We start from the raw sequence: 25,774 nt of genomic DNA on the forward strand, positions 1-25,774 counted from the left end.
CAGGCAGTCTCTGCTTCCCACCACCTGTGGGGCCCCGCCTGTCTCCCTGGAGCTGAGCCGCCTGGGACTGGTGCAGAAGCCTGGACAGTCTCAGCCAGTGGGGGGCAGGAACAGAGTGTAGGGGGCTTAGTTCGGTCCCTCCAGGCAAGTGGTCTTGAGGGAGCCCAGCCGAGGCAAGCCCTGGTCTGGCTGATCTTGCCTCAGTTGCCTCCCAGCAGGGCGGGTGACTGCCGCCAGGAGGCAGAGTGTGGGGGAGTTTCTTGGTGGGGGGGTGGGTACTGGGCTGTGAGAGGGCAGGGAAGATGTGTGTGTTGGGGCACTAGGGAGTGGGGGTGGGGTGCCGGGCAGTTGTGGTGGGGCTGTGGGCAGGGGTGGTGTTGTGCAGGGTGCTGTGCATTTGTGAGGAGGGGATCTGGTGGGGCGCTGGGCATAGTGGGTCAAGCGGGGGCTCTGGTCATAGGGAGTCGGGGGGGTGTTGGGCAGGGGGGCTGCGTGGCCCAAGCTGCGTGCTGCCAGCATGCCTCAAGGGGAAGGGGCATGCTGGTAGCACAGGGTCGGGCGGACCACTGGCTCTGGCAACTGCCAGTGTATAAATAGTGCCCTCGCACTGGGCTGGGGCCGTCCCTGCCATGCCTTGCCCCTGGCTGGCCCCTCGCTCTGGGGACTGACCTCTCCCCGCCATGCTCCATTGCCTCCATGGGGGCCCACAAATAGGTTTGGCGCTGGGCCCACAAAAGTTTAATCCGGCCCTGTTTGTATGGGATGTTTGGAAAGTCCCGATACTAGTAGTTCATGCTGGTGCCGTAGGGTTAAAACTTGCCCTGACAGCCTTTGAGGCTCGTCTCGCTAATTTCAGCTGATCCTGCCTGTGCTCCTCTCCCTTAAACCTCACTGCAAATGGTGGCTGCATTCCTGTCACAGATCAATTCCAACTTAAAGCTGGCTGGCCTGGGATGTGAGAAGCCAAGCAGCAGCCTGTCACTTCAGTCTGTCCTAGACAGCAAAGCCCACAGCTTCAAAGATAGTTAGACACCTAACTCCCTTTGAAATCAAGGAGCATTCGGTGCCTAGGTACCTTTGTGGATCTGAGCCCTTTACTCCTTTATGAAGGAAATGCAGGTTCTCTCTTCAAAAACTGAAAAATCCCATGAAGTTTTTACCTCTTTCAGGAATGTAGTGCCACTCCAGCCCTATCCGGGTGCTCTCTTAGTATAGTGCAGGCAGAGATCTCACGTGCTCCTTGGACTCCTTTTTGAATGGTTCAAAAACAACACAGGACAATTGTAAAGCAAATGCCATGAATTTATTTGGTGTTGAAATAAATTACAACTGTAAAGCATAATTTATTGCATTAAAAATGATCTGCTTTTAAAGGGCATTAAACCAAATGTAAACAGAACAAAGACAACATTGATTGAGCAATTCATTCATTTTAATCTTTATAAACATTCTATACCCTATATTGTTGAAACCTCTGGACATAAGTTTATAAAAAGACTTGCACATGCACAAAGATAAATTTGAGTTTACCGAAAGGATATTATAGAATTCTAATCATTTTAGTGGCTTTAGGGAGGAAGTTACTATTGCAAATTCTCCAGTCCTGCTTTCCTTGTGCAGACACAACTCCCTTTGATTTTAATGGAGTTTGATCTATGAGAATAGAATCCAACCCTAAATGATGAAATTAGCATAGAACCAAAACTGATCAGTAAAGCAAACATTCATTACAGTTACAGTGTTACTAGCCAGAGAGCAGAGACTGTTTTTAAACATGTTTAAAACAAAAAAAACCCCCTGACCTTCAATGAATTAGTTTTGCTGGATAATTTGTATTTTAAATTTTTTTCCAGATAATATAATCTCAGGAATGGGGAAAGGTGTTAATTCTGCTCAAGGCCTTTTCTCCTGTAGTAGTCAGATCCTGTGAAGTGCTGAGTACCCTGAGTTTCCATTAATTTGAACAGAGTTTGAGGGTGTTCACAGCCCACCCAGAAGTGCTCTGCACAATCCAGCATCTGGCCCTGGTTCCATTATGATTTTAGCACATTAAATTCCTTAAACCAATGAGCTCAGCTGTGGCTAGCTCTGCATGGGCGTGCAAGGGGAAAAATAGGCAAAAGGGCCCGGTCCCTTGAAGATATGTAGGCTCCCACCTTCCAGAGAAATTAATGGAAGTTAGGAGCCTAAACACCTTTTGAGAATGTGGGACAAGGAGGGGTCTTCTGCACACCCTGGTGCTGAGACTAGACACTCATGGCGTGAAATGACTCTGAAAGGGCAGTGCCCATAGAGGCAGAGACAAGGGGTGGGGGGTCATGTATCATTCCTGCCTCCTGAGCTAGCTGGCTGGCTGATCTCGCTGAGGGTTCAATTCCCTGCTTATCCCACCCTTCCTTTGGGACCTTGAACAAGTCACACTGTCTTTTTGTACAATGCACTTGTCCCCTGCACAGGGTGTTGTGAGGCTAAGGATATTACAGATTGTGAGTGGCTCAGATGCTGCAATCTCTAGGTACAGATAAATGTCTGTTAGGTGGCTGCGTTGCCACAAAACAACAGCCTCTCTTGAACTGTGAAAAGTGGGTGGCGCTTACCAGAAATGGGGCACAGTCAGGATGGCGCTGGAGTCCTCTGTGGAGCACTAGCAGGAATGTCTCCTCCTGACAGAAACCTCAGCTAAGGGCAGTGGCAAACTGCTGGCGTTTTGGAGTCTTTTCTAGCACAAGCGTATTGAGCTTCCGTCTCTGCGACTAATGTCAATGCAACTCCAGTCTGAAGTACCCCATGGAAGAGCTAGCAGTGAGTACAGCTAAGCTAATGGCCTAAACCCTCCCTGAGCCTTAATACATCGCCTGTGTTTTGCAACGGAGCTTTGTCAGCCTGCAAAGCACCGGTCACACAGCAATCCCCTAACAATTAATTGTTTTTCTTTTAAAACAGACCCACCAAACTTCAGATCCAATTTCTCTCTGCTTAGCCTCTCTTGCTTCCTCAAAGCAAACTAAACACTTTCAAAAGCCGTCCCTTCCTATTCTACCTTCCAGAGCTGTCCATTATGAGTGGCCTGTTGTACCAGAGGGGGAAGGGATCATTGCACATTTCTGGACTTCACTCTCTCTTCATCCTGTCTCATCTGCCCTTGTGCTGCTGTCAAGTAAAATATGGATGCAGCAAACCTTTTATCTGGAAGGTCAGAGGCACTGTGTTCTCGAGGAACTGGAACTTGAGAGCGCTTCAAATCTATTCCTGTCTCTCACCCTGACTCACTGCATGTTTGGCCTTGAGCGAGGTACTAAGAAGGTCAATGTTTCCAGAAGCATGCTGCATTTGAGGCACCTTTAGGCTGACTGTCAAGGGGTTCAGAACAACCACAGCTCCCACTGAGGTAAAAAACAGGTGCACATACAATTAGAGACTTCTGAAAACATGGCTGCAAACTTGTGTGTTCTCCCATTTGTAAGTGAGGATAGCAATGTTTACTCACCTTTCTGAGGGGCTGTGGGCATTAACTGATGGTTACACAGGGCTGTAACATTTTAAAGAACTCTAATTGCTGGGCATTTTTATTATCAGGGTGGTAGCTCATGAAAACTAAAGGGTGCATTAATAAAAAGACCTGGATCTTAGATAGGTCTTTTCATCCATCGATCACAAAGTGCCTTACACTGGTGGGTTGTCTTATCCTCTTTTTATAGATAGGGAAATGAGGCAGAGAGGGGTAGTGACTTGCTCGAGGTCACAGCAGGTCAGTGGCAGAGCCAGGAACAGAACCTGAGTCTCCTGACTCAGGATCCAATGCCTTGCCTACCAGAGTATACTGTATAATGGGCATTCGCATTCATAATCCCTTGAAAGGTTACTAGGAATTAATGTACATGTCCTGAGGAAAAAAGGCTTCTTAAATTATGCATTGTGGCACTCTGTACTCTACATGTGTATTATCTGTCTTGTTAAAGCCCTGTTAATTGGTTGAAAGGACAGTTGGATGGCTGCTGTTATGACAGTTATTTTCTGGGCTGCCTGTCATGTTGTTATTTCCTAGGGAAATGCAACTAACAACATGCATACAGCTCAGCTGAGGAACAGATCAGTTTCACATAGACAGGAAAATGTTTCCTTGTACCCAAACTAGATTTTTGCATGCATGTGCATACTCACCCAAAGCCTGCCTTGCATTGCTCCATGCCGCCAGATTTGCTTTGTTTAGCAGGCATATCATATGCACAGGGCATTCTGTCATGAGAGCACATTCTGCCCATCAACTCCCAAGCAAGAATTCACCAAGCACATCTAACTGTGCTGGTAACAAAGGTGAATTGGGCTTTCACTAGGAATTACTGTAAGCTCTCATGACTAATCTTGTACACAGTGCATTTGCTGATCTACTTTTCAGGGTTCAAACTACTTTCTTCCTTAATACCAAAATGCTAAAATCTTATAAAGCCCTATTTTTTGCTGACTACGTTTTTCTATGCTCTAAGCCTACCACAATGCATGCAAACAAGTGTTGTTAAATTTATAAAGCTTTTAACTAAAAATAATTAAAAATATCAAACATAAATTAAGATATTTATTCCTCTTTATCCATTGTTTTAAGCACTGAATCTTCTCCCAAGATTTTGCAAAGTTCATTCAGTCTCTGCTGCATTTCAGGAATTCCTGCAAGCTGGGATTCTAGTCTTTGTTTTTCCTCATTGAGTGATAAGCGGATAGCAGTGTCCAATTGTTCTAAACGCCAGCCTCCTTCTCCATCAAACTGTAACAAGTGAGTATGGTACTTCCTGCAGAAGAATTTAAAATATTAGTAATGGCTTTAGGGACATTTTTGTAAGTAAGGTTTGAGATTCCTGGGTGTTAAGTGCCTTAAGGCAGACTTTGAGCAAAGCACTTTTGTATAAAACATCTTCACACTGCAATACCACCATGGCTGAGAATGGGCTGTTTTTACAGTCACTGGGAAAAGCTTTTAAAAGCAAGTATGTGACTTGGAAGCCTAAGTCCCATTTTCAAAAAGACTTCAGCACTTTGTAGCCTAAGTCTCTTTGAAAGTCACTGGGACGTACCCTAAGGCCTTGCCTACACAGGGATTCAGCAGTTGCTGGTCAGCAGTCTACGTAGCTGCACTGGTGCTGACCCCTGAGTGTAGACAAAGACAAGCCACGGTTTGCAGCAATTGAGCCCCCCGCCCTCTCAGAGCTCCCTGCTGAGGTGGTGCTGGTGGGCGCCCTCAACTGGGTTATTAGGGGTGCCACCCCAGGGCCTTTGGCTTCAGGGGGTGGAGGTGGCTGTCCCCCACTTCCTGGCTGCCCAACAAGGAATGGCAATGGCGGCTGAGGCTGTGCTGCCCTAACAGCAGCTGCCAGGCAAAGCCCTGTTTCTTCAGATACTGTAACAGCAGCAGCATCTGGGGCTCTGTCCATAGGGGAATGGCAGCAGGGAGCCCCCTTTCCTGGCTGCACTCACCAAAGCAGCTGAGACCTCTACACCTCCTCAACCAGCCAAGGAAAATCCTTCTCTCCTGCCCACTCACCCGAAGAGAATCGGCAGCTGCTCTCTATGTGCACTTACCTGAGCAGAATGCCTCATGCTGCAGGGAGTCCCCTTCACACAAGGACATCACAACTCCACAGCTATGGGACCTCTACACAAGCCCAAGCCCCCATGTATACAAAATGACCCCTTCCACTCCACAGAATGGAGAGAGCATATAGACCATTTAATTTTATTTATGTTACTTTCTATGTGATATACCTTCCTACCAGAAAGTCCACAGGTCCCAATATTTTGCAGGACTGGGTGCATCAGAATGCTATTGGTGCGACTGTATTTATTTTATGTTGCATGTCATTTTTCCTGAATTTCAAGCCCTGACTGTAAGCTTTGCCTGTCCAAACGCTTCAGTTCTCCAGTGTTCCTTGATTTGCAAGTAGTGGGAAAAAAAACAACAACCCAGCACAGGTGTCATAGATCTTTCAATCAGCAGCAGGGCGTGTGCTCAAAGAAATATTACAAGATTTGCACATTGACTTTTTCAAGACACTTAAGAACATGGGGGGGCGGGGTTTCCAGCAGATGCGCTGTTATGAGCTGGGTAATTGAAAGTGAAGTTTATTGATGTTGAACTACATCACAAAGTGGTGATTATCAAAGTCATGTAATTCCATAAAGGAGATTTGATAAATTAATAAACTTCCGCAGTTTGACATAATCAGCAGATGAGATATAATTGTATCATTATAATGACCACTTCACATGCATTTTTCTGTATAGCACAGATTGTTTAACCAATCCTCTTATACCCACTCCCAAAAGTCACAAATTAGAAAGAAGACACTGTCCTGAGAAGAAAATTGGCTGCTCTCCCAGACAGCATTAATCAGCCATCTCAGACTATCTGCTGCATGAAACATAAAATAACTGGTATTGTCCAGTGTTATCCTTGAGGAAGAGAGAACAGTTCATAATCTGATCTTCTGTCTCTGCATGGCAATACCCTGGGAAGCATAGCTGAGTTGAAGATGTTTTAAGTCTAAATCTCAGAATTTGGTACTTCCTTCTTCCCATTCAAGACCAATACACACAGTGTATATTCCCCACAAGTCTATGAAATGGATGTATTAAAATTTGTCTCTCTTGCTATCAAACGATCAGATCAGTTGATAATTTTGACAAACAAATGGAGATTACAAGAGGAACTGGAAACCTGCCTGACCAGCAATAATTATCTGAAAACAAGTAAAAACAGTGGGGACGTAGACCTCCAAAGACCTTCAGTCCAAACCGATACATAGAAGCTCCCTCTGGAGTCTCACTCTCTTGTAGGCTAGACACCTCTCCCCCATTCCCATATTTAACTAGATACTTGCTTTCTTATCCAGTGATTTTAAAATAAGCTTGCCCCTTTTTATATTTAAATCGTTTTTTTATTTTTAATGTAATCTAATCTCTTTTAGAAATAAGTGGAATATGGGAGCTGAGCTTGTGGGTGGCAAACATCTATTTTTCCAGATTTCCTGTCATTTGCGTTTTTTTCATAATTTAGGCCCCAATCCTACACATGCTTTACTTTCTGCTCTGTGACTAGTCTCACTGGCTAGGGAGGAATATGGCGGAAGCAATCCTTTTCTCAGAGAAGCTAAGGGAATGGGACAGTAATACAGCATATTTCAACTGTGAGGTCAAGAGGGCACAAAGCCTTTTGTCACAGGATAAAAAAAGGTGGCAGTGGAGAACTTGGACTTGAGACTTAACGGTTCCCATTTAGTAACAGATTTCCTGCTTGGGGGTGCACTGAGAGGTAAAAAATATTGCAGGATTAGAATGCATAATTGATGCTAAAAATGATGGGTCTATTCCTCCTTGTGAATAGGGTGACCAGACAGCAAGTGTGAAAAATCGGGACAGGGGTGGAGGGTGATAGGAGCCTATATAAGAAAAAGACCCAAAAATCGGGACTGTCCCTAAAAAAATAGGGACATCTGGTCACCCTACTTGTGAAAGACAAAGGAGGAGATTATTTTGGTGACATATTGGCCATCTTCTTCCAAGCAATGGACAACATGCCTGAGAAGTAGCCATTCTATTTATCTTTTCCCTTCGTGTTTACAGAATAATATGGTGATATTTGCTGCAGCTGTGACATGATATATTAATTAATTGGCTCTTTCGCTATCTGCATGTTGCTATTAAGAGTGAAAAATTCAAATGCATTAAAAAAAGGAAATAAATAGGTGTACATAAAAGGGAGAAAATCAATGCTAAATGCAGTTCCATGTCTATTGTAGTCAAGTTATCTTAAAAGGAGCATAGATATTGATTTAACAAGTGTACTGGAGCACAGAAGAAAAGTGAGTCTATCATCTGGTAGAAAGCTAAAAATAACCCCCCATTGTAAGTACTTGGATATACTCACCAAAGAGAAGGTCTGTGTGTGATAGAAAGCAAGGATATCCCAGAACCTTTTGCAGCTTGGAATATCTTTCCTTCAACATCAATGCTTACAGCACTCGTACATTCATCCAACAATGCATATTTTGGTCTTTCAAAAGAAAAGAAAATGTGTTCCTTGTTTAGTTTTTGCACAACATTCCTATACACTGCATACAATGCTTAATTTAAAGAACAGAGATGATGCTTGTTGGGTGAGATAACTGGTTTTCAGAGACCACTGTGACTCATCTAGTACTGTAAGCTAGTATGCAACAGCACAATGGCCCCACTCCTCAAACCCTTACTCAGGTAAAACTGCCTTGGTCTTTAATTATAACCCACTAGTGCATGGGAGTAGAGTAGAGGCTTCACTCTACATGCAGCAGATTAGTGAGAAGTTTGCAAATGCTGTACAATATCATAGAAGCTCCAAAGTTCTAATAAAAATACATTAAAAGCCCTTACCTAGGAGCCCAGCTTGGTGGATCAGTGATAAAGCATTGCTCTGCCATTCGAGAGATCTAGGCTCAATCCCAGATCACACTCTCTTACCCCCCAGGCCACAATGGAAGAATACAGCACCTGAGGGAAGGGAATGCTTTACGCTGCTTACAGGTAGCCATTCTGGCTGACAAAAGAATATAGTGGGCAGCTACTCAAAATAGGTTGATATTAAATTACACACATGAGGCTTATACCCTAGAACTACTACACTACTGCCTTTGGAATGGAATAGACAGACTACCATCGAACAAAATCATCAGAGACAGAGATGAACATGATAGGTTGGGGGAAGAGTCAACACAGCTTGTGTAAAGGGAAATCATGTCTCACCAATCTGTTAGAATTCTCTGAAGGAGTCAAACAAACATGTGGACAAGGGTGATCCAGCTAATATAGTGTACTTGTACTTTCAGAAAGCCTATGACAAGGTCCTATGTCAAAGGCTCTTAAACAAAGTAAGGTAAGAGGGAAGGTCCTCTCATGGATCAGTAACTGGTTAAAAGATGGGAAACAGATAGTAGGAATAAATAGTCAGTTTTCACAATGGAGAAAGGTAAATAGTGGAGTAACCCAAGGATCTGTACTGGAAGCTGTGCCGTTCAACATATTCATAAGTGATCTGGAAAAGAGGGTGAACAGAGAAGTGGCAACATTTGCAGATGACACAAAATTACTCAAGATAGTTAAGTGCAAAGCTGACTGTGAAGAGTCACAAAGGGATCTCACTAAACCCAGTCATCCACTGAGTGACAAAACAGCAGACAAAATTCAGTGTTAATAAATGCAAAGTAATGCACATTGGAAAAAATAATCCCAACTATACATACAAAATGATGTGGTTTAAATTAGCTGTTGCCAATCAAAGAGATCTTGGCATCATTGATAGTTCTCTAAAAACATTCGCTCAATGTGCAGTGGCACTCCAAAAAGTGAGCAGAATATTAGGAACCATCAGGAAAGGGATAGATAAGAAGACAGTAAATATCATATTGCCAGTATATAAATGCATAGTATGCCTACACTTGGAATACTGCATGCAGATCTGGTTGACCCATCTTAAAATATATACACACATACTAGAATTGGAAAAGGTGCAGAGAAGGGCAATCAAAATGACTAGGGGTTTGGAAAAACTTCCATCGGAGGAGAGATTAAAAAGACTGGGACTGTTCAGATTAGAAAAGAGATGACAAAGGGGGATATGACAGAGGTCTATAAAATCATGACTGGTGCGGAGAAAAAGTGTTATTTACCCCTTTGCAAAAGGGAGGTAGAGGTCACCTGATTAAATGATCAGGCAGCAGGTTTAAAACAAACAAAAGGAAAGGCTTCTTCACATAACACACAATCAGCCTGTGGAACTCATTACCATGGGATGTTCTGAAGGCCAAAGATTAACTGGGTTCAAAAAAGAATTATATAAATCCATGGAGGATAGGTCCAGCCTGACTAATAGCAACCCCATGTGCCGCTGTCCCTGAACTTCCAACTGCCAAAAGCTGGGACTGGATAAGAGGGGATGGATTATTCAAAACTGCTCTTTTCTGTTCATTCCCTTTGCAGCATCTGGCACTGGCCACTATCAGAGAGAGGGGACTGGACTAGATAGGCCACTGATCTGACCCAGTGTGGCCATTCTTATGTTCTGATTAGATAAAATACCCAACAGGGAATCTAGGTTTGAATCCCACGCTGGGACTGTTATTTGGTATCGGTGTGTACAGCACCTAGCACAGTGAGGCCCATACCTGTCTGGCTTCTAGGCAGTACTGCAATATAAGTGTTAATGGCTTTCGCTTCCTGATCTTGCTCTGTGCATGGTGGTGGAACTTCTGGGTGCAGGGCTGACCTTGTATTACTCAGCAGTGTTAATGTATCAGAAAGTAACTAAAGAGCAACTCAAGATGCTTCTATCCCTCCAGGTGCTGAGTGTGTTGCCTTTGCAGCGTTTCCAGCCTCAGGTGGTCTAAGAGTAAAGGTCCAAAGGATAGGTCTCAAACTCACATCCCCCGTATGACGATATTTCCCACGATATTTCTAGGATTTCTCCAATGTGATCATTTTTGTTCCTGATGCTAAGGAGAGTAATGTCTGGAAAACGCAATGCTTTTGGTGACAAATTAAAGCAGAAACAAGAAGCATCACCCAAACTAAAAAGCAGATCTCATACACACACCTCTTACAAACTGTGAAGTCTCTTTTCCTGTGCAACTGCCAATCAGTACTGTGGGGGGGTATAAAGACTATCACTGCTCAAACCATTTTTGCAAGCCTCCAAAGCTTGGCTGCCTGAAGAGCAAGTGAATACACTTACTTATGATAAAACATGCGAGCCATGCCCATCCTCTGCTTTTCTCCTCCTGATAAGACATCTCGCCAGTCCATCACAGCATCCCAGCCTTCAAAAAGATACAAACAAAACAGGGAACCACAGAAAATTAAGTTCCTGCAGAAACAAAATTCCCAGTGGTGTGGTAGAAGAGGTAGATCAAGGTGCTGGGTAAAATTTTCCAAAGTGCCTAAGACACTTATGATCCTAAATCCCATAGTCTTATTTGAAGTAGGCTCCTAAATCCCACTTCAATTTTGAAAATGAGATTTGGCTCCTAAGTCACTTATGCACTTCTGAAATGTTTACATGTCACCGCTGACAAATGTATTCTTTCAGCTGGGTAAATCTATTTCTTTTTTTTTTCCTGACATGTTACTTTCCCATGGGATAATGCGACACTTCCTTAAAAGTTGAATAAGAATTTCAAATTATCAACCTACAGGATAAAGAGAAAGGAAATTTAAGAAAATAAATGAGAATTCAATGAGTCAAAATATAAAACTATAACAGTTACAGAGTGACTCCCTTGCTATTTCAGGTGAGAATGATGTCCGCTCAGATTTTTGGTGACCCAGTTAGAAATGTCACCACATGCCTCTGCACTGTGAATGCAGACTGTATGCACAAATGGGCAGCTAACACAAACTGGGTACCTGTACAGCACGTGTGCGCACACAGATTTTTTTTTTGCATGCAAACCTCTCCACCCCTTTAATAAAAAGGTAACCCACAATTTCTATAACATTTGACACTGTTTATATAATTAGATTTTCCCATAAATCTTTTTACCATCTCTTCCTCATAGAAAAATCAGTAAAAAAACCCTATTCGAATGCATTTTATTTGCTATTCTTATTATTGTGGAATTGTGTTTATGTCAGCATTATGGCATACTCCTCACATTATACAGGCTACCTTATTAAAATTAAGATTTTAATAAAATTAAGCTTGATAGAACAGTGCAAAACAAGAAATTTTTAAAAGGGAGAAACTAGGGTAAGCACATTTCTCCCAATCAGTCATTTACAGAGGAGAGAGACAGACTGTCTGACAGGTGGGAGAGGGGGTGGAAGAGGAGGAGGATATATTTCCAGATCAACCCAACACCACTGAAACTAGAGGAATAAAGAGATCCACAAAGACCTTTTGCTGCTTCCGCTGCCTGATCAAAAATGAACAGTTGCCAGATAACACCATAAACAAGGTCAAGTAAGCAAGTTAGGCTGTGTCATTTCTTGGCTTTGGTCTATGGTTAGAAAAGTGCAGGCAGGGTTTTGCAAGGGTGCTGTAGGCTTCTGACTACACAATGGCATTGCTGGAATTGTGCCAGGGCCCACCAGGGCTGTGCCTTTGTAATTTAAGAAGCCTCAGTAAGTCTCCTGATGGGAAGTCAAGCTAAATGAAAATGGGAATCAGTAATGCTGTGAGCTGAATTCCTGGAATTTTCTCTCTACCCGATTGTAAAATATATAGTAACACAATGACATTATTCATATATGTACATGCACGTAAATGACAGAGAAATACAACTTTTTCAGTCCTAGGTTCTGTTATTTCTTAGAATTACATTGGACTCAAATCTGGAGGATCTATCTGGCTCTCAGTATATGGCGTGTATATTGCTTCCTATCAGCGGATTTCCTTTAAAGAAAGTTGCTTAATTGTCTCCCTCTTGAGTTACCATTTGGGTGAATTCTGCCACTGGTGATAACTGAATGTGGGGGATCTTTGTGACAGGGTGTCCCAGGTGCTACGACCGAGCACAGCACTGAGATGGAGTGCTATTCTGCAGACTCAGCCCAGATGCCATGGGTCTGGTGACCTCCAACCAAGGGGAACAGAAGTTTTGGTGTGTCTGTTTAAGACAAGGGGAACTGGGGTAGGGACAGAGAGTAGTAGCCATGCGAACAACTAAACTCAGGAAGTAACTGAGGCTGATGCTTATATTCTCTTTCCTTTTACATTAATAAAAAAGGGAACCCCAGGAACGTATTGGGATGGATGTTCTGGATCCAAAGTGGTCTCTGTGTGTTCGCATGTACTAAGAGAGGGGACTGTGCCCACCTACAGCCTATACCAGATATGGTACAAGAGTGGTGGAAGGCAAAAGAGAGGAAAGGTTGCTGGGAAATGGAGGGAACGTGCCCTGTTTAGTAAACTCCCCCTATGGTCCCCTCCAAAAAAAGATGTGACCTCCATTTATCAAGGCAAAATTGCCAGGTTTGATTCTGCTTTAACTTATACTTTAACTGTATACTAGTATTTTTGTTTGTTTCCGCTGCCCTATTCCCTCTAATGCCTTCCTCATCCATCCCCTCCACGAGACTTAGAAACGTAAGGATTTAATAATGGTTAGGGAACATAATATAAATGTTACCTGTTGGGTAAATTTAAAATTAATGCTAATTTCTAATGCTCTGATTTCTTCCTCTGAACAGTCAGTAGTGTAGCTTGCAATAAACCAACTTCACAGTTTATATCTGCAACAATTGCATGTGGATAAACCCTTTGCACTTACATAGCACCTTTCAGCAAAGGATCTCAGTGCTTTGGAGACTTCAATAAAGCTTACAACACCCGGTGACACAGGCAATTATCCCCATTTTACAGATGAGGAAACTAAGGCAGAGAGGTTAAGGACCAGATCCTTATAACTTCCCCTTAGTCTCTGATTGCACAACACAGGTGTAAAGAATATTGAATATTGTATATATATATTCATTTTAGAAATGGCAGGAAAACATCTCTCCAAAGTTGTTTGTGAAAGGAGAACTGTGGGATTTCAGAATGGATTTAGAGACATTTCACAGTTAAAAGGTTGGTTTAGTCACATGACAGAATATATGTAACAAAGCAATCAAGCAAAAAAAAATAACCAGACTATCAGAATGGCACATGTTTAATATGTTTAAGCCTGGGTGCTCTTGGCCAGAGTATCGTAAGTGGAAGCTCTTGTCAAAACTACTCTCAATTTGATTGCAAAACCAATTCAGTTCCTTATACAGGCTCCTGGATCATCCTCTCCCACTTTCAACAACAAAAAGTAGGCATTTGTTCTGAGCACATCTGGTAAAGTACATCCCATGAGTCCCGTCTACATGGAAAGGATTGTACATCCCATGAGTCCCGTCTACATGGACAGGATTGCACTCTGCTACCGCAAAATGGTCAATAGACAGTCACATGTTCTTCTGAAACACTGAAAAATAGGCAAATTGAGGATCGGGGTGGAGCAGCTTCATTGACAAAAGCATAAATAGAACTATAGTTATCAGACTGAAGTCTTTGGAGCATATGCCAGGTCTGTCTGTATGTCTATATAGTGCCGAGGCCTATGGGAACAAGTACTGAAAAGGCTCCTGGAGCTACCGTAATGCAAAATAATAATGCTGCAAAGTCATGAACTAGTTCCACCTGCTTAGTAGTTCATCAGTCCCTGAGCCGACAAAACTGGGCAAGCACTAGGCAGGTTACAACAGGTATCTGGGGATTTTATAATGTAATAAACTGATCAGTGTGCCCCAGGCTGCAGTGCTACTGACAGTTGCTAAATATGTACACATTTTGACCCAGGATGGGGAATTAAAGCTCTACAGATCCATATTTACTTTTTTTTTTTTAACTCTTTAATCTAGATTACTGGCCATGTCTTTTCAACATCAAATGTTAACCATGGCTTTATTTATTATTTTTAATATATTTTATGTTTCTATTCATTTATTTTATTGTAAAATTATTGGACAGCATCCTGAGCACCTTCACAGTGTTGTAGTGTGGGCTTTATAAATAAACACAACATTAGGTTCCCCTAGCTGAGTAGACACTGTCAGTGTCCTTTTTGTGGATCTGGTACCAAATCCAGCAGTAGTATAAATTAACTGGCTATTATAAGCTGGTTGGAAAAAATCTGATATGTGAGGCAAACCTGCAGCCAGGCCAGGGTAGCTCACTCTTTTTGTGGATACAGACTAACACGGCTGCTACTCTGAAACCTGTCAGCTGGTCCTGACTCACTGCTCCAACAGAACCTGCAGTGACTCACCACTCAGTATGCTGCAGCAGCCTATCCCTGAGCAAGACCCAGGTCAGATGACCCCCAGGCACAAGTATTTCACTGACCCTGCAGAGCTGCAAGTCAGTCTGTGCAACAGCACTTCCTGGTCAGGAACCCTTCTGCTGCTTTGCAATATTACTTGGGCCCTACCAAATGCATGGTCCATTTTGGTCAATTACATGGTCATAGGATTTTAAAAATGGTAAATTTCACAGTTTCATATATTTAAAACCTGAAATTTCACAGCAGGCTGGGGTGGAGGGGGGTGGTCGCAAGGCTGTTATAGGAAGGTCATGGTATTGCCACCCTTACTTCTGTGCTGCTGCCTTCAGAGCTGGGTGACATACCATACCAGGCTGTCCTCACTTCTGCATTGCTGTTGGTGGCTGTGCTGCCTTCACAGCTTGGCTACTGGCCAGCAGCTGCCGCTCTCCGGCCGCCTAGCTCTGTGAAATCTGGTCTCCCCTACAATAGCCAGATTTCATGGGGGCGATCAGATGTCACGGTCTAGGACATGTTTTTCACGGCCATGAATTTGGTAGGGCCCTAAGTACTACAGATTTCCTAGGCTTCCAGCCTGCTCTTGATCTGGCTCCTGTTCCTGCCCCCCAGCCTTATCCCAATCTACTTTAGCCTGGTTCATGCCTTGCCCTGACCCCGCTCCAGGTTTGCATTAGCCTCCTGACCCCCAGACCCTTGGACTGACTCCAATCTGGCATCAACTCGTTTTCTGACTGTGATCCTGATTTGGCTTGTCCATGGACTCTGACCCTAGTTCTGACCCACAGCCTGTCCATGGGCCACGGTTTCAAAGTGGCCCAATCCTAACCCCACGTCCAGCTACCATGTAGAACCCAGAGCCTGACAAGTTGGTGTGGAGAACAATGATATGGATAGCAAATTCAGCCCCTCGCTTAAGGGAATGCACCTCACACTGGGAGTTGTCTGCTGGCACCAGAGCTGAATTTGGGTTTAGGAATGTTCAGATTCGATCAGCATAAATTAATTTATTGGGGAGGAAAAGACCTGATTTTTCTTGTACCCGCTGGTTAGTTGAGTTTCCTGTTACATCCTGCTTCTGCCCCCATAGAGAGTAAGTTACATGTGGATAGTACATCTATTAAATGCCAAATCTGGGCAAGTTATTTTTCGTTCTCTTACACCCACTTTGACTCATTTTAGGCCAAATCTTAGACCCGGTGCAGTAAAATGGAATTTCTGCTATTGGCTATAATGGGAATAGGAATTGGCCTCTGGGAGGGAGTTTGTGTGCAGCAGAGGGTGCAGGCTACGAGCTTACATCACCACTGAATATGGTCCAGAGACTTCCACAGCAGTTGCACCCTCTGGGCCAGATTGTGATTATATTTATACTGATGTAAATCTGAAGTAACTCTACTGAAGACAATGGGATTATTCTGGTATAAATCAGATCAGAATCAGGCTTGCTTACTCTAGGCTGTATTTGGCTCTCAACCCTACCTCTAGGGAGTGGAGCACAAATCCTTACAGCACCTTATTATGTGTACCCAGCAATCAGACGATTAAAATATAGACAAACTGTAAACTCCTCAGGGCACAGCCCTAACAGAGACATAATACAGCAAGGGATGGGAAACAAAGGGAGTGGGATGTGAAAGACAACAGCAAACAATGAGAAATGCTGTTTGTTATAGATATACATCTTGCTCCTTTTCTTAAGAATAATAAAAACATGTAAATTGTTTAAATTGCTTGCAGATATTCCACAGATGTTGCTAGAAATTGGCTAAACTAATAATGGTTACATGAGGGCCTGTTGGGTAAAGTAATGTGTATTTTTAAAAAAGGTATATAATGTCTATTAACATGCACATATGCAAAATGTATGTAACGCATATAAAAGTACACATATTTTGATTGCCATCCTTCTCCTGCACCCTTTGTATGTTGCTTGTCTTGTGCAGAGGAAGGAAGTGGGGAAATGGAACAAACAAGCTGTGAGTTTATCATGCCTCTGACTTTTTTGCTGGTATGTTATAACCCGCTCCTGGTCCCTTTGTCTGCTTAGATTGCAAACTCTGGACAGGGACTTTTCTTACCATATGTTTGTGAAGCACCTTGTGTAGCGAGGCCCTGACCCTGTCTGGGGCCTCCGAGTACTCCTGCAATAAGACTAATTATAATATTGTCATTTGAATTATTTGTATAAAGCGTGTGTTCAAATCTGAGGATAGAAAGTCAGGCAGGAGAGCAGGAATAGAGGGCAGTGATGAAAGGCTGACTGAAAGCCCTCCAGCCTCAGAAGCAAGAGACCAAGACCTTGATTCTGGGTCTTCCACTTGGTAGTATATAGCACTATCGGTAATGGCTGCTCTTTAGGTGCAGCATGGTTACTGCTTTATTATGGTTTATTACAACAATCTGTAACTCCACTAGCCCTCCCCCCATTTTTTTTGGTCCTGTGACTGCAGAAGTGTTAATGGGCCACTCCATTTGAATAGTCCCTTAGAACAGTGGTTCTCAAACTTTAGCAACCAGAGGGCTCCCATTGTCATTTAAATTTTTTCAGGGACCCTTAAGCACCCCCACTCAGTCCTTGCCCTGCCCCAAGGCCCTGCCCCCTGCTCTCCCCCACCCTCACTCACTTTCACCAGGCTGGGGCAGGAGATTGGGGTGCAGGAGGGGGTGAGGGGTGCGAGCTCTGTGAGGGAGTTTGGATGCAGGGTGCAGGCTCTGGGCTGGGGCAGGGAGGGGGTTAGGGCTCCGGCTCCCAAAAGCAACCAGCACATCCCTCTCTCATCCCTAAGCATGGGGGACAGGAGGGTCTCCGTGCACTGCCCCTGCCCACAGGCACTGCTCTCGCAGCTCCCATGGGCTGCAGTTCCCAGCCAATGGGAGGCGTGGAGTTGGCACTCAGGGCGGGGGTAGCACATGGAGATCCCCTTTCACACCTGGGGCCTGAGGGATATGCCTTCGCCCTGTGCGCTGCGGACTTTTAGCGTGCAGGAGGTGCTGGGAGGGAGGGGGAGGAGTTGATCAGCGGGGCCCCAAGTTTGAGAAACGCTGCCTTAGAATATGCGCTAACTACCGATGCTAAACAATCTGTTCCACCTTGTATTTAGCTGTGAGGCTCTAAGTAACCTTCCCAGACCTGAAGAAGAGCTCTGTGTAGATCAAAAACTTGTCTCTCTCACCAATGGAACTTTGTCCAAGAAAAGATATTACCTCACCCAACTGGTCTCTAATTAGCTGCATGTGTTCAGATAGAGAGCAGCAGGCAATTCATACTGGTGCATGCAGAGATGATGCATGGGGGGGGGATGCGGGGGTGAAGTACCCCCCAGATTGGCCTGCCGGGAGCAGGGAGGGAGAGAGGCTCTGTCCTGATCTCCTTGCGCCTCCCCCTCTTCTGCTCCCCCTGGCATGTTTGGCTGCTCTCCCTGGCAGCCAGAACTGGGCGGGGAGCAGGACGGAGCCACTTCTATCTGAGAGAGCCTGGCTGGGAGGCAGTGGCAGCCTGTTCCCTGCCCGGACTCGGCTGCTGGGGACAGGGGCCGAGCATGCTGCGTGGAAGAGGGGGATCCAGCTTGCTCGGTCCCTGTCCCTGGCAGAAGGACCCGGATGGAGAGCCAGGCTCTCTCAGGCAGAAGCGGCTCTGTCCCACTCCCTGCCCAGCTGCCAGGTAATGTGGGGAGAGCATGGCGGCCCTGGGCTGGGCAGGGTGTGTGTGGGGTCACTGGGCAGAGGAGACTTATGGGACGGTCACATGTCCGCCCCTTTACATTGTGTCCCACCGCATACTGGGAGGCATGAGTCATCTATGGTTGAGGCCTTCTTTCTCTTCCACAGACCTCAGGAAAGCGTTGGCACCCTATGAACATACACCATGCGATGGCTTATTGCTATTATAGCACAGATGCTTGATATGAAATGTCTTTCTTTAGAAAATATTTCTAAAACTGCTATTTGGAAAAAATGTCTAACATATCCTTCCACTATGAAAAAGAGTTCATAGTGGAAAGATAGCATAAAAAAGCAGGGGAAAAACATAGATCCATCCTTCGTATTCAGCTCTGACTTTATTTATTGTGTTTTGGGTTTATTTTTAAATTACTTCCTCCCCACCTCATCCCCAGGGTCCATTCTGCTGCTGCCCATAACAGCCACAGCTTAGCTGCTTTCACTGCTTCGGTTTTTGGTCCCACCTTCCATTAAAGAAGGTAAACTGAGACTTAATATAGTTATAATTTTAAATTCTCAATTTAGTTAATTGGGCCCTCTGACTCTTCTGCATCTACCTCTGGCTAACAAGTTTTGTCTTCTGGTAAAATGTTTCATGCTGTGTGTTATATTAACAGATGTGAATGTTGAATGTGAATGGAGATGAAAGTAAATTTGATTTACTTTCATTTTATTTTCTCATATTTATCCAATCAGGGCAATGTCCCAAAAACCCAAAGGGCAGAACCATCATGGCTTTTAGGTCAGTAGGTCACACAATCATTAAATTCTTCACATGGGAAATGTTAACCTAGGTAAAAATATGAGTGCAGGATTGTGGATTGGGAAAAATGGGATAAGTACAGAAAATATTACACACATGGACATAAGTGATTACTAATGTTACACTCAGGAACTATTACTATCCACACTCCACAGTGCCACAGAAAGTCACCAATACAATGTTTTTCAGAAAGAAACCAATATCCTGGTCTTTTAGCAGAGTAATGGACTCCCAGGCAGGAATTGGAATTCAAAACTAGGCTTCAGTTTCCTACTGCCTGAGCCACTGGGGATGAACTACGCTGTGAGAATGATACAGTTGGTCTCCGAGAGCATGAATTACGGCACCTAAAGTACCTCCCCCTAAAGGAGCACCAACTATAGCTGCACAACCTGCTCTCGTACAGCCTCCTCCTGAGTATCCTTCTGCTTTTTTAAACGCTAGTAGTTCTGTCACAAATCAGTTACTAACGCACACTACAAAGGGAGTCAATTCAAACTACAAATAAGGGATCGGTGGGACCAGAACTATGAAAATAATCTATAAGAAAACACAACAGAACAAAAAACACATTGACACCAGTGCTCCAGCTCCCTAGATACAACAGGAGACATTAATATCTTGACATTTACTGCGCTGAGGTATTTACAGTGTCCCCTATTCTTAGAATGATGAATACTGGCAATACCATGGTAACTTATACTGCAAGTGGTAAACATGATGGTTCTAAGGGCACTCACTGTAGTTTAGTTACTTTTAACTAGGTCAGTCTGGGGATGCTTGTAGAAAATACTACTTAAAATATGCCTGCTTTGATCAAAGCCATATAGGAGATATAACTGATAGTTGACAATGAATTTAATTCTCCTTTCACTTGCATCTTGTGGAGTCAATGGTGCTGCAACGTTTTAAAACAGGCGTGAGAAGGAGAATTGGGCCCAATATTTTCATAATATTACACTAAAATCTATGCCTGCGAAATGTTCAATTATTTACTAAAATATAGGATTTACCTCCTTCTCTTTGAACTATGTGATACAGATGAACAATGTGCAGGATACATTCCAGATCCTGGTCTTGGTATCCTTTTTCATGCATGTCTTCCACTGAGTCCGGATAAATGACTTGATCACGTAGTGTTCCAATGGACATGTAGGGCCTGTAAAACAACAAAATGAAACTAGTAATCTACACCAAGTCACTTCTCTGCCCTGCTATTTAGTACATCTTGCTGACGTTCTGTGAGCAGGGTATAATGCTTTAAACACTGTTTCTAAAACTGTAATTATCTGTGTATACACTGTGGGTGTATGTTTCTCTAAACTCACTCTGGGGACAATGCACTGTTTACATAAAAACTGATTACAGTGCAGCAACATGCATAACATTAGCCTGAAAACAACATGATAGTTAAAGCAGAATAAACATTTCATGACCTAGTCTGAATCCATGTTTTAGGGGGCGGGGAAAGATACTTCACACTGTTTTGCATATGATTTGGTTTTAGATTTTAAAAGTTTAATTCAATATATATATCTCAAAAGGAAACTACAATAAAAACTTACCACAGGTGAGATTCTGTGCTGTATCTCTTAGAAGTGAAACACAGAATTCACAGGCCAGAGGAAAGGTGCCACAAAGTCATCTTTTCACCCTCTCTATCCTGAACTGGTTTTGAGGATGAGGAACAGCAGCCCCAGGCAGAGGCAATGGATTCTTCCTAAGAGTGGGGGGTCCACGAGACCTGCCCCCCACCCTTGCCCCTCTTCTTCCCCCCGAGGCCCAAGAACAGCCCCTGGCCCATGTTCTCTCCCCCCAGGTCACCCACCCAGGGCAGGTGGAGGGTCTGTGGCTCCTCAGAGTGGCCCACGCAGTTCTTACCCCAACCCAGCTCAGCCTGGGGGCGGGGCCTCAGTGGCCAAAGAGCCGCAGCCAGGCCATGGTAAGAGCTGTGGGAAGCCACAGACCTTCCATCTGCCCTGGGCAGAGGACACGGAGGGCAGGACATGGGCCAGGGGCTGCTCTTGGGTCCCCCCATCCTGGGCAGGTGGAGAGTCCATGGCTCCTCACAGCTACCCAGGCTGCTCTTTCCAGGGCCGGGCTCCAGCTTCTGGCCGGCTGGGGGTTGGAGCCTTGGGGGGGGGGGGGGGGAAGAGGAGGGGCAGGGGCCAGGGCCTGTGGAGAAAAGTGGATGGGCCAGGCCCGTCCACTTTCAAAAGTGGGAGGGCCGTGGCCCCTTGGCCCCCATAGCCCCAGGCGTAACTCAGACAGCTGTGGACACCTGAGCTAGTGCTGACTCTTTGGAGTGGCCTAGGGGCAGGTGCCCGTGCTGCCCAGAATCTCTGCAATGCTTTGGTCAAGGGTTGCCAACCCTCCCTGATTGGCTGGGAGTTTCCTGGAATTGGCATCAATCTCCAGGTGACTACTGAAAGCAATCTAGGAGATTTTAATAGGATATTTTAAGAAAATAAATTGATATAATGAATGCACATAATTCAGACAGAAATTTCATTCATTGTTAAAACATAACGGTGTCATCTCACTGTGTTTTTCCTTCCCTTGGCAGCGTAATGACATAATACGTAATGTAAACCGGTAGTACTACCATAACTGCGCACATGTACACTCTTAAAAGTTGCCTGTTTTTTCACTGCATTTCCCGACTGAGCACTAGAAAAATTACATTAGCTATTTAGCTAATAGTTCAAAGCAAAAACCCAAAACATAAATGACAGTGGTGAGGGGACAGTCGAACAGTGGCTCAGTGAAAAGAAAAAGTATTTTTGCTGTTTTAATGACCAATGGTGCAAAGAACATGCATTCAAAAACTGGCTTCACAAAATTGACATGGTTGCAGCAGAATGCATTCCGTGCTGGCAGCTTTAAGGTAAAATTTAATTATAATTAATTATTTAAGTATGAAGGTTTAAAGTTTCAAGCTATTCCTTGTTGTTGCTCTGTAGCTAGCCTGATATTGTGAATGGGTTAAACAGTACAATTAATGACATTACATCACGTTGGGAAAAAAATTCTCCCATAATAGCTTCAGTCAGAGTTGGCAAAGTGTGGCCCCACTGCTGATACACCACCACTCCCATTCCCCCCACACCCCTTAAGCTTGGATTTATACGGGGGTTCTCAGAGAACAGCCTTACAATTGTCTCTGCAGTGCCTATGTTGGGAGAATCCTCCCCTACATGGATTACTAGCGTTCAGGGCCCTTTTATGCTGCTCCTTCAATTTTATCTGGTGTAAAAGAGCTGGAGCAGGGGTGAGCATTTCACCCCATATCATGGGTGTAGCTATGGATGGGCTATGGCCCACCCAATTAGCACCCAGAGCCACCCAAATCTGAGCCTGTGGAAATGCCAAACTTAAGTAAATTTATTAACATGCTTTTAAAAGATGTATTTATTTTAACCATGCACCCTGAAGGCAGCAGCTCAGATATTGAACAAATATGCTATTTTAAAAATATGTAGTAGACTTTGGCCAATCAAAGACAAAATTACTGTGATGCAATATTTGGGTGGGATCTTCCCTCTTATACAACAAATTATGTGCAAGCAGCATTTCACTGAAAGGTTGTGGCCATGTGGTGCAAATCTGTTAGAAGTTCCAATTGTTTCCATATACCAACTTTATTTTACATGTACCAACTGAAGAAACTTAAGGTCTAATATAAATGATTTGCTCTGATTTCAGACCTTTATTCACTGCTTGTCCACTATAAGTAGGGGCCCACCCAAATTTCCATTTCTAGATATAACATTGCCACACATGTACAAATGCAACCATCAGATTTGTGTTTGGTATGTAATTGTTACAACAACATTTGAAGACTAAAGGAAAATTACATAACATGTTGAAAGGACAAGTATTTTCTTATGACTTGTTTATTTTTGATTCGTCACTGACAGTCTTAAAATACCCATTCTGTTTTTGGAGTGCTGCCCATTCTGATTAAGGAAAGTACTTATGCATGTGCCTAAGTTTAAGCACAAGGGTGGTATTCTTGACCTCAGTGGGACTGAGTCAGGTGCTTAAGTATCTTCCTGAATCAGGGCTATAATTGTTTATTGCAGCCATCTATACAAGTCCCATCACTGTACAATTTGGCTGCACTGATTGTTGCTTAGGAATGAGGCAAAACAATTCCCATTTGGAAGAAGTTGCCATACAGAAAACGAGAAGCAGAAAATATTGATTTTCCCCCCACTATAGTGACTTATGAAGAGCAAGCTGATATAGAACCTACTGCCCATTGGTATTTCCTCTCATAAGCACAGCGATGATAACAGTGCTGTTGGCACACTGCAAGGAACAGTTTGTTAGTTAACTAGAATTCCCCAAACAGCTGGGCTCATATGATGATCATATTATATCTACTCAGGTGGCTTAGGTCCAGTCCTGGATCCATTGGGCCAGATCCTCCAGTGCAGCCAAGCTGTGATCAATGCACACTGGGGCAGGTTAGTAAATATAATTTTGAGCCACCCTGCTTGCAGCCTAAAGGTTGTTCTTTGCTGAGCTGTCCACTGTCTCAAGGATTGCAGCAGTCAGGGATGCCTGGTGACAGGTCCATGCAGGCCAGGTCTCTTTGCTGGGGGACCAGGATAGGTGGCATCAGTTCTGTTCTGGGGAATCCTCAGCAGACTGTATCCACTGGGTTTGTGCTACCAGAGGATTGCAAAGCCCAAGATCTGACCCTTTGACTTCAATGGTACTCAGATTAAAAAACCTTTATTATTCTGTCTGTAATGAGTTTCTTCAGTTGGTTGCCTTAGTACTGAGGCAAGGCTCATCTACCTCTAGTTCATGGAACCAACCTGAGCTTCATTCAAAAACATTTACTGCCTTGTACAGACACTGGTACAGATTAGATTGATATTAATTGGGCCATATTGTCCTAGCAAATGCACTTGTAGAGGGCTGATATCCCCCTGCCTGCCTGCCTATCACCATCTTCTGCTCTCTGGGATGTTGTTGACGCACCCTGTGGGTGATCTATGAGATATTTGGGGGTGCAGGCAGGGTCTAGTGAGCTACAAAACACTGTCCCCTGCATTCTGTGTAGAAATCCTGAAGGAAGTTGTTATAGCTGGGAGCTATATTAAACTCCCTCTGGGTCCTCTTTAGCTGCTGCTGCTGATCTGCCAAAATCAGTACAGTTCCTGTTAGAGCTGTGGTGCCAGAGGCAAGAGGACCCAAAGGAGCAGTGAGGTGGGGCCAGCAGTAATGAGCTCCAAGTAAACATCCCTTGCCTCTGTGGATTGCTGTTAACTGTTAGTTTTACAGTGCCCAGAAGTGTGGGCAACCCCTTCTCTGCAGACTCCAGGATCTATGGGGCTGGCAAGTCTCACCCAGGCAAACTCAATGGACCCCACATGGCCTTTAAGGAGAAAGTTTACAGAAAGCTGCGAAGTTATTCTTTAAAAGTTTTTCTGTCTTCATGGCCTCCTCCCATGGGAGTCTTTTCAGTAGGGGGTGGTCTAACCCACTGATAGGATGACACTGATCAGACCACACTGCAGGGTAAAGGGAAAGAATTTTATGACACTAACAGTTATCGACTTCCAGGACTAAGGCCCTGTATAGTTTTACATTTATTAATGGTATTGGCCTAGGCCTCAGTTGCACTTTCTGTAACAGTGCTGGCAATGGTGTTGTCCTGTTTATACTAGTATAGCAGTTCCCAAACTGTGGGGCGCAATTCCAAATGGGGTCATGACCTCAGCAGATGGGGTCATGGCCATCCCTCATGTGTGGAGGATGCCAGTTTGCCTGTAACAGCGTGACCTTGTGTAACGCTGACAGACCCTAGTCATCGGCGGGCAGGTTTGAACCTTGGACCTCTGAAGCTTAGTGCATGAGCCTCTACTGCATGAGCTGAAAGCCAAATGGCTGTTAGCTAAGGCTATAGAGCACACTCATTCTTCTCTCTAAGTGGTCTCAGTACCACTAGCTGGGACAGAACACCACACCCAGAAGGTGCATGGGTTACACTTGCATGTACAGTGTATATGAGCTCACAATGCATGGAATATATCACTTAAAAATGGCAACCTCCACACGGCATGATCTCACATGCACTGTAGGTAAAGATCATGCTGAGAGGACACCACCATGTTGTAGAGCAAAATGGCTAAGTCACATGCGGGTCCCAATTTGGTAGGCCCCCTCAGTGGCATGACCTCACACACACCATATGTACGAGGTCACACTGCTCTTCAAAATGGCATCCTCTGTGCTGTCTGGAGTCATGGGAGGAAATAATTAAAATGGGGTTGTGTCAACAAAAATTTTGGGAACTGCTATACTAGCATTTAGTGAAAGTTAGTGTTTTCAGCACCAGCTTTTTGGAGTGGGGGAGGCAGGGAAATATGAATTGCTGACAACCACTTAGTCATTTTCCTACAAAACCATTGATGGTATTTTCATCCTCTGGATAGAGGACTTAAACTGC

General features: G+C 44.2%; 1 protein-coding gene across 1 annotated transcript in view; it reads right to left on the minus strand.

Moving 5' to 3' along the window:
• Nucleotides 1-1,281: 1,281 nt before the first annotated feature.
• Nucleotides 1,282-25,774, minus strand: part of ABCD2 (ATP binding cassette subfamily D member 2) — a 68,918-nt gene continuing 44,425 nt past the window's right edge. The window contains exons 7-10 of the mRNA XM_007056424.4: nucleotides 20,322-20,467; nucleotides 10,751-10,835; nucleotides 7,916-8,041; nucleotides 1,282-4,784 (exon numbers count right to left, since the gene is read on the minus strand). Of these exons, the coding sequence (XP_007056486.2) occupies nucleotides 4,574-4,784; nucleotides 7,916-8,041; nucleotides 10,751-10,835; nucleotides 20,322-20,467 (568 nt within the window). The 3' untranslated portion in view covers nucleotides 1,282-4,573. The remainder of the gene's footprint in view (nucleotides 4,785-7,915; nucleotides 8,042-10,750; nucleotides 10,836-20,321; nucleotides 20,468-25,774) is intronic.

Source organism: Chelonia mydas, chromosome 1, assembly GCF_015237465.2.
Source record: "Chelonia mydas isolate rCheMyd1 chromosome 1, rCheMyd1.pri.v2, whole genome shotgun sequence".
Taxonomy (NCBI): Eukaryota; Metazoa; Chordata; order Testudines; family Cheloniidae; genus Chelonia; species Chelonia mydas.